Source organism: Meles meles, chromosome 1 (genome assembly GCF_922984935.1).
Source record: "Meles meles chromosome 1, mMelMel3.1 paternal haplotype, whole genome shotgun sequence".
In the NCBI taxonomy this organism is placed as follows: domain Eukaryota; kingdom Metazoa; phylum Chordata; class Mammalia; order Carnivora; family Mustelidae; genus Meles; species Meles meles.
Window position 1 is genome coordinate 202,430,230 of NC_060066.1, and position 16,223 is coordinate 202,446,452.

Below are 16,223 nucleotides of genomic sequence, written 5' to 3' on the forward strand. Positions count from 1 at the left end.
TTACAGCCTGGCCTTTGGCTCGGGTCATGATCCCAGGGTTCTGGGATCGAGCCCCGCATCGGGCTCGCCGCTCGGCGGGGAGCCTGCTTCCTTCTCTCTCTCTGCCTGCCTCTCTGCCTACTTGTGATCTCTGTCTGTCAAATAAATAAAAAAAATATTTAAAAAAAAGTTGAATGTTTATCTACAGTATGACCCAGCATTCTAGTGCTAGGAATTTACCCCAGAGGGGTAAAGTTTATGTCCATACAAATACTTGAATACGAATGTCCAAAGCAGCTTTGTTTGTAGTAGTTCAACTAGAAACAGCCCAGATGTCCATCAACGGGTCAATGGATAAAAAAATGGAGATGTATTTCTACGATAGAAGACGATTCGCAGTAAGAAAGAGATGGACTGTCACTGATACACACAAGGTAGGTGAATCTCAAAATGCTGATTCTGAGTGTAAGAAGCCAGAGACGGGAGAGTACCTGCTGTGTGATTCCATTTACAGAAGATTTCAAAAAATGCAAACTAATTTATTGTGACAGAAAGCAGATAGGAGGTTTCCTGGGGATGAAGGATGGTGGGAGCAGAAGAGAGGCATCACTAAGGGATTTTAGGAAAATTTTGGGGGTGATGGGTGTGTTCACGATCTTAATTGTGCTAATGGTTTGATGGGTCTATACAAATGTCAAAACTTTTCAAATTGTGGGGCGCCTGGGTGTCTCAGTGGGTTAAGCCTCTGCCTTTGGCTCAGGTCATGATTTCAGGGTCCTGGGATCAAGCCCAGCATCGGGCTCTCTGCTCAGCAGGGAGCCTGCTCCCCACCCCCACCGCCTGCCTCTCTGCCTACTTGTGATCTCTGTCAGGTAAATAAATAAAATCTTAAAAAAAAACCTTTTAAAAAAACTTATCAAATTGTAGACTTGAAATATATGTCAATAAAACTGTTAAAAAAGAAAATTATAATGTTTGGTTGATAACCTACTGTGTTGAGGAATTTCAGAGTGAAGTAGTGACAGGTCAGTCCCTATCTAGGGGCTAGGACTTCTCCCATGATTTGCGGTGCTGGTGAGGCCAAGGCCCACCCCTACATCCTCACAGGCCATTTTCCCTTCCAAAAGAATTCCCATCTGTGTGCTGGAACCTTTGGTCAGTCAATGGTAAGTAGGTGCCATGGGCCCAAAGATGACTGAGAGTGAAAGTGAACCCACTGGGCTTAGACTCCCCGCTCTGCCCCTACCCGGGTGCACCCTCCTTTGGGAAATCCTCAAAGCCTGCATCCTTCCATGAGCTTCTGACCTCAGCATCCTCGGGGATGGACTGTGGATCCACCCTCTGACCTCTAGTCAACTTGGCCCCTCCCTCTTCATCACACTTTTCACCAGCTGCCTTGAATTGATCTCTGAGGTGCTCACCCTGTCTTTTCTATGAGATCATACCCCAACACACTTCCTTTTTGCCATGGCTGTTGGGAAGCTCACAGTCTAACATGGTGTCCTACTGTAGTTGTTAACTCATTCTAGGTGCCTAGTACCTGTTAGTTTCCTGCTCCTTTCAGCTGGGTTTTGAAGATTTTATTTATTTATTTGTCAGAGAGAAAGAGAGTGCACAAGCAGGGGGAGCAGCAGGCAGAGGGAGAAGCAGGCTCCCCGCTGAGCAAGGAGCCCGATGCTGGACTCCATCCCAGGACCCTGGAATCATGACCTGAGCCGAAGGCAGACACTTAACCGACTGAGCCACCCAGGTACCCCTCATCTGGGTTTTGTTATTGATTGATTTCTATGTTTATTTTTAATATATCTTTTATGGTATGTTCCATCTTAGGAAGTCATCTCAGTGTCTTTTCACAAATAGATGGGGCTTCAACCATTGTAAAAAGAAAAAAAACGTCTCACTTGTACCCCATGAGAGGAGGGGGCATGTCCTGTACGTTATCCTTGTGTCCCATATCTGGAAGAGTACATTACATGGGGAAGATGCTTATTAAAAATATTTTGAATACATTATATAATATTACATAATTACATAATTATTACATATAATTATATAATCATAGTATATATACAGCATATAATTATTATATAATGATACTTATCATGTTAGAGGCTCTCCCAAGGGAAAGTAGGGACACTGAATGACAACCAGATGTGGATCTTTTCTATTTTCTGTCTCCCGTGGCACCTGTCTGGTAACGTCAGTGCAGGTGCTAAAGGGACTGCTTTTGTATCGATTTGGGGCCTGGACCCTGCTAAGTGTCTTCCTGGATGGATGGCCGAAGAGGGCATTTACTCAGTGACTCAGAGGGAATTGTTGCTCCTCTGAGAGGAAACTAATGGCCTCAATTCTGTGTTTCCAGTGGTGGCGCTGTCCTTGGTAGCCCATCTCTCCCAGGTTTGACACCCCCAAAGTCTCTGCCTCCTGCTTTGGGAACTTACCTCACTTTCTTGAAATCAGAGGCTTATCTTTACCTCGTGACTCTGTGAGGACAGCCATTTGGAGCTGGGAATGGCTCCCTAGGGACATCTGGCTGCAGCTGAAACTGCCCATCTCTCATCGTTCCTAACAAGGGCCATTGGAAGTGCATTTCAAAATGTTCCAATAAGACCGTGCTCAGCATGGCTAACGAAGGATTTCAGCCTTTGGCAAAGAAATGGCAGGGTTAGTTAAAACCGAACTGTTTCATTGAGGAGTGATGGGTCTTTTAATGAGCTCCCAAGGAACCCATGAAAGCGTCGGCAGACTAAAAAGCAAGAGGGCCCCAGAAAGTCAGAAGTCATAAACAGGGACCCCTAGTAGTGGAGACACCACACCTGTTTTTATTTTTATGGCCCCTTCTTTGTTCTTTCCCCTGCTGTGTACTAAGGATACAGGAATTTTGATGATAAGAAAACAGATTAGATCATGCTTTGCTGGTTCTCAAACAGCTTTACTAGATCTCATCCCCAGTATGAGGGAGTTTAAGCTTCTGGTTTGGTTTTTAGGACCCTACAGGATCTGCTTGCAACCTTCCTTTTTAATTTACTTTCTTACCTCACTTTCTTGATTTACTAATTTTTAATTTACTTGCTCCCCATTCTCTGTCATCACATGTCCTGGCTTGGACTATACCCGCCAGCTCTGGGTAGCTTCCGCACTTTTGGTCATCCTCTTCCCTCTGTGTGAAAAGTCTTTCCGATCCCCATCTCTCCACTCTACCCACCGTTCTGTTTGCAGAACTCAAATTCCTTCCCTAGTGAGGAAAATAAACCGCACCTCCCTACGCCGGTGGTACTTTGCTTGCCCTAATTTCACTAGGTCTGGATAACAAATAACCGTCCATGTCTGTTTTTCCTCAAGATCCTAAATAGCCAGAAGGCAGAGCCTGGCTGGATATGGTTGTATCACGTGGAGTGGCGTGTTCTTATTCTTTTATTTATTTTTTAAAAGATTTTATTTATTTATTTGAAAGAGAGAAGAGAGCGTGAGAGAGAGAGAGAGAGAGAGAAAAGCAGGGGAGGAGGGGCAGAGGGAGAAGCAGTTTCCTTGCTGAGCAGGGAGCCTGATATAGGGCTCCATCCTAGGACCCCGGAATCACGACCTAAGCTGAAGGCAGACACTTAACTGCCTGAGCCACCCAGGCACTCCTCTTCTTGTTCTTTTTATTATTTATTATTTAATTTTATTTAAAGATTTACTTATTTATTTGACAGAGATCACAAGCAGGCCGAGAGGCAGGCAGAGAGAGAGAGGGGGGAAGCAGGCTCCCCGCTAAGCAGAGAGCTCGATGCAGGGCTCGATCCCAGGACCCTGAGATCATGACCTGAGCCGAAGGCAGAGGCTTAACCCACTGAGCCACCCAGGCGCCCCTATTTTTAATTTTTTTTAAAAGATTTTATTTGTCAGAGAGAGAGAGAGAGAACACAAGCTGGGGGAATGACAGGCAGAGGGAGAAGCAGACTCCTTGCTGAGCAGGGATCCTGTAGGTCTCGATCCCAGGACCCTGGGATCATGACCTGAGCCTTACCCAACTGAGCCACCCAGGCATTCCTCTTCTTGTTTTTTTAAAATCAAGTTTTATTAATTTAGAATATGCCATATATGCACACTAAAAAGTATAAAAGAGTGAAAAGTCACTCCGTTCTCTAGCCCGCAGATTCCTTTCTATGTGAATAACCAGTATTATCAGTTTTTTATGAATCCTTCTAGACGTATATAAACATACATATTTTTATTCCTCCTCTTTATTTTATTTTTTTAAAGGTTTTATTTATTTGACAGACAGATCACAAGTAGACAGAGAGGCAGGCAGAGGGTGGGGGAAGCAGGCTCCCCACCACGCAGAGAACCCAATTCAGGGGCTCAATCCCAGAACCCTGGGATCATGACCTGAGCTGAAGGCAGAGGCTTTAACCCACTGAGCCACCCAGGCGTCCCTCTTCCTCCTCTTTAAAATAAATGGGATCATACTTAAACAGTTTTGCATTTTGCTTTTTCACTTTACGATGCCCACATACACATACATTTAAAACTTATTTAACCAATTAACTTGATGTGTCAGTTTTCATTCTTTTGTTATTAAAAACAATGCTGCAGTGAATAATCTTGTATATTTGCCATCTTCAGATGCGTAACTATTTATGGAGGAAGAATTTCTGGAGGTGAAATTGCTAGGCCAATAAGTATGGGCACTTTTAATTTTGATCATCATTGCCTAATTGTTCTCTACAAAGAACATCCAGTTTCACACCCATAAGCGATATATGGGAATCTCTGTCCCTTCACCGTTGCCAAAACGATGTGTTATTAACTTTTGGACAGCTATTTGTTTGTTTGTTTGTTTGACAGACAGAGGGAGAGAGAATACAAGCAGGGGGAGTGGGAGAGGGAGAAGCAGGCTTCCCACCGAGCAGGGAGCACCAACGATGCAGGGTTGGATACCAGGACCCTGGGATGGTGATCTGAGCTGAAGGCAGATGCTTAAAGACTGAGCCATCCATGTGCCCCTAGATTTAATTTTTAAGTGTATGTGTGTGTGTGTGTGTAACAAATTCATGATCACTTCTTGGGTTGAAAATCATCAAAATTATCTGGGAGTGTTGACAATCTGGAGATTCTAAATCCATATTCACAGAAAAGTAATTCTTGTTTGACTCCAAGGGTAATTAAGGAATGTGGTAGAAAAATGTCACAGAGAACCCGTTTCTTTAATAAAGAGATTTTACTTTTGTGGAGCAATTTACAGATTTTAGATGCATTTTACATGCATTGATTTCGATTTCTGGTATCTTCTGATTATTTTAGTAAGGAAATTACTAAAGAGGTCAGAAGATAGTCTGAAATCCGCCCCATAGACGTGTTGTGAGGATTAAACAGGATGTCTGCAAAACTTTTGTCACAATACCCGGCATATAATAGGCACTCAGTTAAGTAGCTCTAGTTATTAGCTAACTAACAATAGGTTGTTACATGCTGCGATGATAAAATCTGCCCTCTTGGCAGTTAGGGCTCTGGAGCCCCATCAATTCCTCTCTGGCAGTGTGACTTTGAGCACATCCCCTAACCTCCCCCGCCTCAGTTTTCCCAACTGGAAAGTGGAAGAATAAAATCCAAGGCTCGAGGTTTGCCCTGAGCTTACGTGGGCAGTACTCTCAAGGGCTTGCTACACCTAGTTCTCTTCTTTCCTCTCAGTCTACTGACTGGAGCCATGAACAACCCATCCAACAGGAGGCGCCTGGGTGGCTCAGTGGGTTGGGCCGCTACCTTCTGCTCAGGTCATGATCTCAGGGTCCTGGGAGCGAGTCCCACATCGGGCTCTCTGCTTGGCAGCGAAAAAAATCTTTAAAGATTTTATTTATTTATTTGACAGAGAGAGATCACAAGTAGATAGAGAGGCAGGCTGAGAGAGAGAGCGAAGCAGGCTTCCCGCTGAGCGGAGAGCGCACAACCACCTGGCCCCTCCCCTCGGCGAGGGAGACCCCGCCCCAGCGGAGGCTCCGGCAGGCAGGCGATCACCCCGGCAACGCCGTCTTCCGGTCGGCTCGGCCCCGCCCTCTTCCGGCCCGACGGGACCCGGAGCGGGTTTCCGGAAGTGGTGGCTTGGGGGCGCGCTCCGGGGCGGGGGGCAGAGGGCGGCCGAGCGAGGGGGGCGGCGGAGCGCGGGGGACGCGCGGCCTGATCTCGGCGTCGCCGCCGGCACGCGGGACTCCGCGCAGCCATGGAGAGCGGAGGGCGGCCCTCACTGGGCCAGTTCCTCCTCTTGGGCACCAGCTCTGTCGTCACCGCCGTCCTGTACTCCGTGTACCGGCAGAAGGCCCAGGTCGCCCAAGAGCTCAAGGTCAGTGCTGGAGCCAGCCTGGCCTCAGCCGGCTCATCCCTGCCCCCGGGAGTAGTGTGAGCTCGCCGTTCGCCTCGCGCCGCTCCAGCGTCCGAAACGGCCCTAAAGAGGAAGTGGGCCCTTGAGAGATGTCGCCCCGCCAGGCACGGGAGGAGCTAGGATCAGAATTCGGGTCTCGTGATAACCGCTGCACTGCCCCTCTACTCCGCAGCCGTCCCGGTTCCTCAGAATCTCGACTTCATTACTTTATTCGACAAATACTTAGGGGCGGCCTGTGCGGCTCCAGGCACTGGGGCTCTGGCATGGGTAGAAGAGACAAAAGTCCTTGCCCTCATGGAGATTCCATTCCCGTACAGCGAGACAGAGAGTAGCTCAGATGGTATGACAGACGGGGAGAAAAATACTACAGACCCTGGCGGGGAAGAGGGGAAATGCAGCGCTGGAGAAAGGGAGGTTTGCCATTTCAAAGAAGGTGACATTTAACAGAGGCCCAGGAGGAAGTGAGGGAGACCGGGCAGGTGTCTAGGGGAAGCGCAGTTCACGTGGAGGGAGCAGCCAGCGCAGGAACTCTAGACTTTGCCCATTTACGTAACCACTCACTTCCTTGCTTCTACAGACTCTTCCTCTTTAATATTTTAGTTAATTTAAAAATAACGCTTGCTTTCTTAGGCTGCCCTCGACAGCTTTGCACATTCTCATCTTGTTATTTTTTTCTTCACAATAATTTTTTTGGGGTAGGGAAAACGACAACCATCTCCAGATTGCAATTCAGGAAGTGGAGACTCAGAGCAAAGGTCTTACAGCTCCTCTGGTTGGGACTTGAGCTTAGGTCTTCTGATTCCAAGTGTAGGCTTTTTTCCCTTTCTTTTTTTTCCTCCCGATTGACCACACTGCTTTATTGTGAATGTCTGACTGGCCCATGAGAGATGGACCTCTTTAGGTCAGAGACGGTCTTATTTATCCTCCTCCCGCCCCCTTCTAGGTTCTAACTCAGTGGTAGATGCTTAGTAAATGTTTGCGGATTCCTTTTGGCTGAAATACCACAATGTCACAGTACCACAGTTAGGGCTTCTTCACTTGACATTTATTTGAAGAAGGATTCCTAAACCTTAGTTGTTTATCATATGTTTTCAGGAAGGGCTTAGAAACCAGTGTGTGAAATCCCTGCGGAGGAAGAGAGTTTGGTAATCCATCTGAAATGAAGCAAGTTACCAGACAGTTGGATTTGTGGTGCAAGTGGCCTTCTAGTGAATTCCAGCTGCCCAGTTGTTTGTCTGATTATAAACAAGTTACTGCTGAAATCATTGGCTAGAGGTGTAACTGATACTTCACTTTCTTACTCTAAAAGTTTGAAATCAGGCTGGCCGAATGTGGGACCTTTGAAGCAGTGAACTCTCCAGGATCCAGTTTTGGTGACCTTAGAAGTTTTGCCAGTTAGTTTCCAAATGAGGATGAAATAGCCTTTTCCTGGAAAGAGTTGGAATTCCTAAAATTTTAGATTCTATTTTCTTGATCAGATCAAACTTCCAGAGTAGGTTTGAGTCTTATCCTTGTGTAGCTCTCAGAGTGATGGGAATGCCTATTTATTGGTTGCCTACACGTGCCAGTCCCTGGGCTAGGTTCTTCACACCTTATGTATCATTTATTTTTTATTAATTTTTTAAAGGATTTTATTTATTTGAGAGAGAGAGCGAAAGAGAGCATGAGCAGTGGGGAGAGGAAGAAGCAGACTCCCTGCTGAGCAGGGAGTACGTGGGGTGCCATCCCAGGACCCTGAGATCCTGACCTGAACTGAAGGCAGACACTTCGCTGGCTGAACCACCTGGGTGCCCTCCTATCATTTAATACGCATAAAAATCAGGGACAGTTTCTCTCCGTTTTCTACAACTTTGGAAACAGATTCAGGTTGTTCAAAGTCACGGTAGATGCCCTGAAACTTGATTCAACCCTGGGTCTTTCTGATCGTATTCTCTCTCCCCTTTAAAAAAATTCTAACTAGGGCACCTGGGTGGCTCAGTGGGTTAAAGCCTCTGCCTTCGGCTCAGGTCATGATCCCAGGGTCCTGGGATCGAGCTCCACATCGGGCTCTCTGCTCCGCGGGGAGCCTGCTTCCTCCTCTCTCTCTGCCTGCCTCTCTGCCTACTTGCGATCTCTGTCTGTCAAGTAAATAAATAAAATCTTAAAAAAAAAAAAAAAATTCTAACTAGCTCTCCTGTGGTGGATACTGTGGCTGTGTAACTTGGAGCAAAGCACTTCACCTGTCTGAGCCTCTGGGTCCTGATCTATAATTGGGGATGATGTCTTCTGTATAGGGACGGTAGGAGCATTACATGCATTTATGCTTTTAAAGTGTTTAGCGTAGTGCCTGGTATATACACTTGACCTTTGCACAAGATGGATTTGAAATGTGCAGGTCCATTTACATGCAGATTTTTTTTCAGGAAATACAGTACTGTGAATGTGTTTTCTCTCATGATTTTTTTTAAAAGGATTTTATTTATTTTTTTGAGGGAGAGTGACACAGCGAGAGAGGGAACACAAGGAGGGGGCATGGGAGCCGGAGAAGCAGGCTTCCCGCAGAGCAGGGAGCCCTAGGTGGGGCTCCATCCTGCAACCCTGGGATCGTGATCTGAGCCAAAGGCAGATGCTAGATGCTTAACTGACTGAGCCACCCAGGCGCCCCTCCTGATTTTTAAAAAGTCTTTTCTCTAGCTTGCTTTATTATAGGAACACAGCCTATAATACATATAACCTACAGAATATGGGTTGATTGTCTGCTTAGGTTATCAGTAAGGCTTCTGGTCAACAGTAAGCTCTGAGTAGTGAAGTTTGGGAGCCAGATTTATATGCAGAATGCAGATTTTCGACAGCGTGGCGGGTCAGTGCCCCTCACCCCTGCGTTGTCCAAGGGCCAGTTGTAGTCTAAGTGATGATTCATTCACTAACTCATTCATGAACTACATACTGAGTGCCTGCGGTGGGTCAGGCACTGTTCTCAGCCCTAGGGGGACAGCAGTGAACTAGGCAAGTGAGGTCCCAGCTGTCCTCCAGTGTAATGGTCTGGGGGAGGGACACAGAACAACGGAGTCAGTAGACTGTAAGTGTTAGTTGCTGGGTGGTTATTGTACTATGTTCACACTTAGGTGGTTCATAAGTTTGGTTTGACCCATCTCCTGTCATTCACTGTGCAGCTCTAGCTTCAAGTTCGAGCGACCTCAGTGACCTTAGAGTACCCATCCCTCTTCACGCCTCAAGGGCTTACTTAGCTGGCAACCTTCAGATTTTTTTTTTTAAAGATTTTATTTATTTATTTGACAGACAGAGATCACAAGTAGGCAGAGTGGCAGGCAGAGAGAGAGGAGGAAGCAGGCTCCCTGCTGAGCAGAGAGCCTGATGCGGGGCTCGATCCCAGGACCCTGGGATCATGACCTGAGCCGAAGGCAGAGGCTTTAAGCCACCCAGGCGCCCCAACCTTCAGATTTTTTTCCCCATCCTTCCAGTTTGTCGATGGCAGTTCCCTGCAAGCAGGAAGTGTCCTTGATTCATCCCTGAATCCCCCGTGCCCAGCCCACATGGATGCTCAGGAGCCGGTCATTGGTTTTATTAATCTCTTTATTTTCGATACAGCAGTGCCAGGCTGGCTCGGTCCCCGTGCACAGCAGGTTGGAAAGTGAATCAGAGCGGGTGGCCCACCATTGCCTGAGCCCCTGCCATGTCCGAGGCACTAGCGCGGCTGCTTCCCACAGCAGCCCTCTAGATGCATGGCTCTGTGTCACCGTCAAGAAGAGATGGAATTTTGTTCTGTCTGTGGCATGAAAACCAATAAGTCCCTTTCATATTTTCACTAAGAAAAAGTTAAAATGAAGAGGAGGGTGTGTTTCCGTTAACTGGGGAGAGAATGTCACCGGCACCCCCGTTTGGAGGGCAGCAGATGCTGGTTATGTGGAGAAACTTCTGGGGCACAGCTTGGGAATGTGACTCTCCATCCTCTCCTTCCTGCCTGATTTCCTTGTTCTCTTTTCATTACGTGAAAAAAGTAAATAGGCTTTTTTCGTGTTGGGCCTGTCAGTGTGGTAGAACATGGAGTTTTCAGCAGCTGGTTGAATGTGTTGTTTCCATTTAGGGAGCTAAAAGAATCCACTTGGGTGAAGACTTAAAGAACATTCTCTCGGAAGCGCCAGGAAAATGTGTGCCTTACGCTGTTATTGAAGGTATGTTTATTGGCAAAATTAAAAATATAAAAATATTTCCTCTTCTCCAAGTTTGATTAAAAATCTTCTTGGCTGATATTAAGGCCCTTTTGTATGGGGCAGTGGTCCAGAGCCTGGACCTTGGGGTCAGGAAGACCTGTGTTATCGCTGTGTGATCCTGGTGCAATTACCCAGCCTTTCTGAACCTCTCTTACCCCATCTGAACAAGAATTCCAACCTTTCAGGGGGGTTGGAGAGCTGAAATGATGGATCCCCGTAAAGTGCCTGCAGAACAGAACTTACAAGTGATGTCATTTTCCTCATTTTGATCAATGGAACTCAAACTACAAACAATATTTAAATCACCTTGAAAGAAAAAGGCAGAACAGTTCTTCAGCAGTAAAATAATCTGTTTCTGTTTAGGGGCTGTTCGATCTGTTAAAGAAACGCTCAACAGCCAGTTCGTGGAAAATTGCAAGGGCGTGATTCAGCGGCTGACGCTGCAGGAACACAAGATGGTGTGGAACCGGACGACCCACCTTTGGTACATAGCCTTTCTCCCCTGGCCAGGCTTCCCAGTTGGCCGGCTCAAACGCGGGTGTCCTGGGTACTGTTTCCATGTCTTCTGGTTCCCCTGAGACAAGGCCTAGACCAGTTCCTTCATGCTGACAGTATTCTTGCGGGAGAACGGTTTTTCCAGCCAATCCTAGTGGGTTTTGTTTTGTATTTTTTTATTGTGGTAAGAACACTTAACATGAGACCAGCCCCCCACTTTTTTTTAAAGATTTTATTTATTTGAGGGAAGGTGGGGTGTAGAAGGGCAGAGAGAGAGGGAGAAGCAGACTTCCCACTGAGCAGGGAGCCTGACGCTGGACTCGATCCCAGGACCCCAGGATTATGACATGAGCCAAAGGCAGATGCTTAACTGACTGAGACCCAAGCACCCCAAGATTTATTTTTACCAGCACTGGAGCATACAGTCCTGTTAGCTGCCGATGCAAAGTTGTACAGCACCTCTCTAGAATATATTTATCTTATATAACTGACGCTTTGTACCCACGGAACAGCAGCTCCCATTTTCTTCTTTGCCAGCCCCTGGCAGCCACCATTCTGCTGTCTCCATGAATGACTACTTTATTTTATTTTTATTTTTTTGAGAGAGAGGGAGAGTATGTGTGCGTGTTCGCGTGAGATGGGGGATGGGCAGAGGGGGAGGGAGAGAGAATCTTAAGCAGGGTCCACGCTCGGCACGGAGCATGACGTGGGGCTCTATCTCATGACCCTGAGATCATGACCTGAGCCAGAATCAAGAGTCAGACGCTTAACCGACTCAGTCACCCGGGTGCCCCCTGAGTGTGACTATTTTAGGTCCTTCATGTAAGTATTTGACTTTCTGTGCGGTGGCGTAGTTCTCTTAGCATAATGTCCCCCAGGCTCATCCCTGTTGTCACTGTCACATATGGCAGAATTTCCCTCCTCTTTATGGCTGAATAATGTCCCGCTCTGCGTGTCTCACATTTCTCGCTCCACTCATCTGCTGGTGGGCGTCTAGGTTGTCTCCACGTCTTGGCTCTTGTGAATAGCGCTGCGGTCAACACCGGAGCGCAGATACCTCTCTGAGACCCTGATTTCACTTCACTGGGTTGCATACCCCGAGAAGTGGGATTGCCAGATCGTACAGTAGTTCTGTTTTTGACTTTCTAAGGAATTGGATATTTATTTGAAAGTGGCAAGGAGTGGTAAATGGAGGAGGTGATCTAGGACAGTGCTTAGTGCCCACTGATCGGCCTGAGAACCTCAAAAATGGAGCTTCCCCGTCCTGAGGCACTAGGATAGCAGAGATTTGTGCATATTCTTCTGGTTAGTGCGGACACTACCCTGTCCTGGCATTTAGGCCATCCCCTCTGCCTGGGCACGGCGCGTTTGCCGTCGTCTCTTCTATCTGGGGTTCTCTCGTTGTTTCAGGAACGACTACTCAAAGATCATTCACCAGAGGACCAACACAGTGCCCTTCGACCTGGTCCCCCACGAGGATGGCGTGGCCATGGCCGTGCGAGTGCTGAAGCCGCTGGACTCCCAGGATCTGGGCCTGGAGACCGTGTACGAGAAGTTCCACCCCTCCGTCCAGTCCTTCACTGATGTCATCGGCCACTACATCAGCGGCGAGCGGCCCAAGGGCATCCAGGAGACCGAGGAGATGCTCAAGGTGGGCGCCACGCTCACGGGGGTGGGCGAGCTGGTGCTGGACAGTAGCTCCGTGCGCCTGCAGCCCCCCAAGCAGGGCCTGCCATACTTCCTCAGCAGCCAGGACTTCGACAGCCTGCTGCAGGGCCAGGAGGCCCGCGTCCGGCTCTGGAAGGTCCTGACGCTGGTCTTCGGCTTCGCCACCTGCGCCGCCCTCTTCTTTATCCTCCGCAAGCACTACCTGCAGCGCCAGGAGAGGCGGCGGCTCAGGCAGCTGGAGCAGGAGTTCCGGGAGCACGAGGCACAGCTGCTGAGCCGCGCCAAGCCCGAGGACAGGGAGAGTCTGAAGAGCGCCTGTGTTGTGTGTCTGAACAGCTTCAAGTCGTGTGTGTTTCTGGAGTGCGGGCACGTGTGTTCCTGCGCCGAATGCTACCGCGCCTTGCCGGAGCCCAAGCGGTGCCCCATCTGCAGGCAGGAGATCGCCCGTGTGATCCCCCTGTACAACAGCTAACCGTGCGAGGGCCCTGCGGGGGGACTTGAGGGGGGACACCCCTTTTCAGGAATTTTTGTCGTGAGGCCTTTAGGTGCGCAGTGATGGGGGCCGCAGTCAGCCCAGCTACTCCTGGGGGAGGGGACTCGGTGAGGGGGTGGGGCATCCCGGTCCCATGCTTCGGACACTGGGATGCTGCTTTGCTGTTGCCGTGAGAGGGGACCCTCCCTGAGCTGGCTGAGCCTCACCCCCCGCCGGGGTGGATGTGGTGGCCTTGCATTCCTTCCTGGCACCTGTGGAGAGTGTGTGTGTGTGGTCTGAGGGCCCAAGCCTGCGATCTCTAGCTCTTCTGATCCTTCCTGGGGAGTTGCTGTGGTCTGGAACCTTGAGTGACTCAGCCAGCAGGGAGGCAAGCCGGGCGCTGGGTCTGGTGTACGCCTCAGCGGGCTGCCTCTGAAGAGTTGCCTTTGAGGAGACTGTCAAGTCTTTCTTTGTTTTGCTTATACCCCAGGAGAAAGGCCAGGCTGGACATATCACCTGCGTCCCTTTCCCCTCACCTCCTTACCTCTTAAATGCGTGCGCGTGTGTGTCAGGACAGAAGGGAGTGAAGCCTACTGCTTGCCTTCTACCTAAAAGATGGGGCTCTGATCAGCCGGCTGAAGAGCGGCCACTTGAAGGGACAGTCGGACCGTCACGTCGTCCCCAGTGGTGAAGATGGCAGCTTGGCAACCACCCTCCTCGCGTTTCCGTGACCTAAAGGGAGGGCCGTCCCAGCACACGGAGCGCACCATGCACACCGCCGGCCCTGACTGGGAGTTCCCAGGGCTCGAGGGGGTTGAACGCTGGCTCCGGCTTTCCCTGCCTGAGATGAGCCTGGAAGGCCTCACGTCCTGCAGGAAGCAGTAGGGCCACTGCTCCCCCAGCCTCGCACTGCCAGCCTCCCTCCCAGGCTGTCACCAAGGCAAAGGAGTGAGCCAGCCAGCACCCCAAGCACAGAGCCTTCTCCAGGGTCCTGCCTCCTCACATCGAGAAGTGAACATCCCGTGGCAGAATCCCATTGTCCCTTCCTGGGTTGCTGTTCACGCCTTCTCCTGCCCTCCTCGTTTTTGTGGAAAGAAGTGGCGGAACCCCCCTCACCTCCGACTAGTCAGAGGTCTTGTGCACAGCTCTTCTCTCCCTTCCCTGGCTTCGAATATTTATCCCCTACCCTCCTCTGGGGGAGGTGGGGTGCTCTTGGGGGCGGATACCCCTTATATGCAGGGTCCAGTGTGGACGGCACAAAATAAACACGTTAATACCAAGTGTTAGCCTGTTGATTTGTCAACGAAAGTTCCGTGGTTTGGGTGAGGCTTGCCCAAGATGGGATTGAATCCTACCGCGCTGGAATGATCTAGAGACCTCATAGCCGCTGTGTGTGTCTTCCTCGGCAGAGAGGTGCTTTGGGGCTCTTATAGGGGGTGTGCAGCTTGATGAGGCAGAGGCCTGGCGGCAGACATCCTGGAGAGCAGCTGGTCGGTATCCCTGGCCTCGCTGAGAAGTCCTGAACAGAAGGGCAGGGAGACAGTGGCACTGGGATGGGGTGCTGGGGGACAGCAGGGGGGAAACGAGCATTTAGAATTTTACACTGTGCATTCTTCTGAGCTTTCATTTCAAGGTCAGCTAATCCTCCAGAAACCTGTAGGCTCTCATGGTGTCTGCATCTCACAGATGAGGAAATCGCCCCCGAGGGGAAGTTTGTGGGGCTGGGGGCACACTGCCAGTAGGTGGGGGGCCCGAGTTTGCGCTCCAGGCTGTTTGCAAGCCGCTGACCCTCCTGCTCGCTGGTGGTGGCTAAGTTCCTCAGGGTCCATAGGAACTACGCAGGACACTGACTCCTGAGTTCATGGAGGGGCGGACTGTGGAGGAACGGGCAGAGGTGAGAAGCTGCTTGCCAGCACCGAGTCCTGTCTGGGGATGTGGGAAGAGCCTGGGGGCTGGGCAGGTGAGGGGGTGACCCAGTGCCGTGAAAGTACCTGCCCCTTTTTCCTTGTCCTTCAGCCTTGACTTTGTCAGAAGGTCCAGCTTTAATTTTTAAATTTTATTTATTTTTAAAGATTTTATTTATTTATTTGACAGATCGCAAGTGGTCAGAGAGGCAGGCAGAGAGAGAGGGGGAAGCAGACTCCCTGCTGAGCAGAGAGCCCTATGCGGGGCTTGATCCCAGGACCCTGGGATCATGACCTGAGCTGAAGGCAGAGGCTTAACCCACTGAGCCACCCAGGCGCCCCAATTTATTTTTATTATTTTTTTTAAAGATTTTTATTTCTCTGAGCGTAAGTTGGGGGGGAGAGCAGAGGGGGCGAATCTTCAAGTAGACTTCCCACTGAGGTGGAACCTGAGTCGGAGCTCTATCCCAGGACCCCAAGAAGATGACGACCTGAGCCACCAGGCGCCCCAGTCTGGCTTTCAGTAGAGGTTGAAAGAACCGCCTGTGGCCGGCGTAGGTGGCGGTCTATCCAGAGTTCAGCCCTCAGCACGGATTTCGTAAGCCGAGCGGGAGCGATGGAACAGGGAAGGCCACCAGCTCTACCCCAGCCCCACTCAGATCTGGGCAGACCAAATCTGCCTCGACTGTTCCTGCAAGCCCAGCCAGGGACACGGAGCCGTGGCACATGCTCCCCGCCTTAGGAAGTGACAGCTGGTGGGGAACATTGACACGCGTGTACCCGGGTTCTGCATTTGAGGTCCCTGCTCAGTCCTAGCCCAGGAGGGGCTGACTCTGTCTCCCAGCCCCCTGGCCCTGTGGCAGTTCCCACCTTCCACTGAGGCAACCCTCTGCTCCGTCACTTCAATCCTCGACAGACACCTTCAGGAGTCCTCTTGAACATCTGCTCCTGGCATCTCGAATGTCTGTGAGGCACTTGTGTGCATTAATGCGGTGGGTGGGTGGGGTCCATAGAGTGGACATGGTTATCCCTGCTTCACAAGCGAGGCTCAGAAGGGCTCTTGTGTTTGCCTCCAGCCCCATACCATCTTGAGCCAGCCCGTGTCATGTTCCTCACAGGCGGGCTTCCTAAGACTT

General features: G+C 49.8%; 1 protein-coding gene across 1 annotated transcript; it reads left to right on the plus strand.

Annotated features, from left to right (window-relative positions):
• The first annotated feature begins 6,015 nt into the window (after positions 1-6,015).
• Positions 6,016-14,464, plus strand: MUL1 (mitochondrial E3 ubiquitin protein ligase 1). The gene is made up of 4 exons (XM_046026994.1): positions 6,016-6,298; positions 10,422-10,509; positions 10,912-11,032; positions 12,454-14,464. Exons 1-4 carry the CDS (start codon positions 6,179-6,181, stop codon positions 13,181-13,183), a joined length of 1,059 nt encoding a protein of 352 aa, XP_045882950.1. The 5' UTR covers positions 6,016-6,178; the 3' UTR covers positions 13,184-14,464.
• Positions 14,465-16,223: the final 1,759 nt, after the last annotated feature.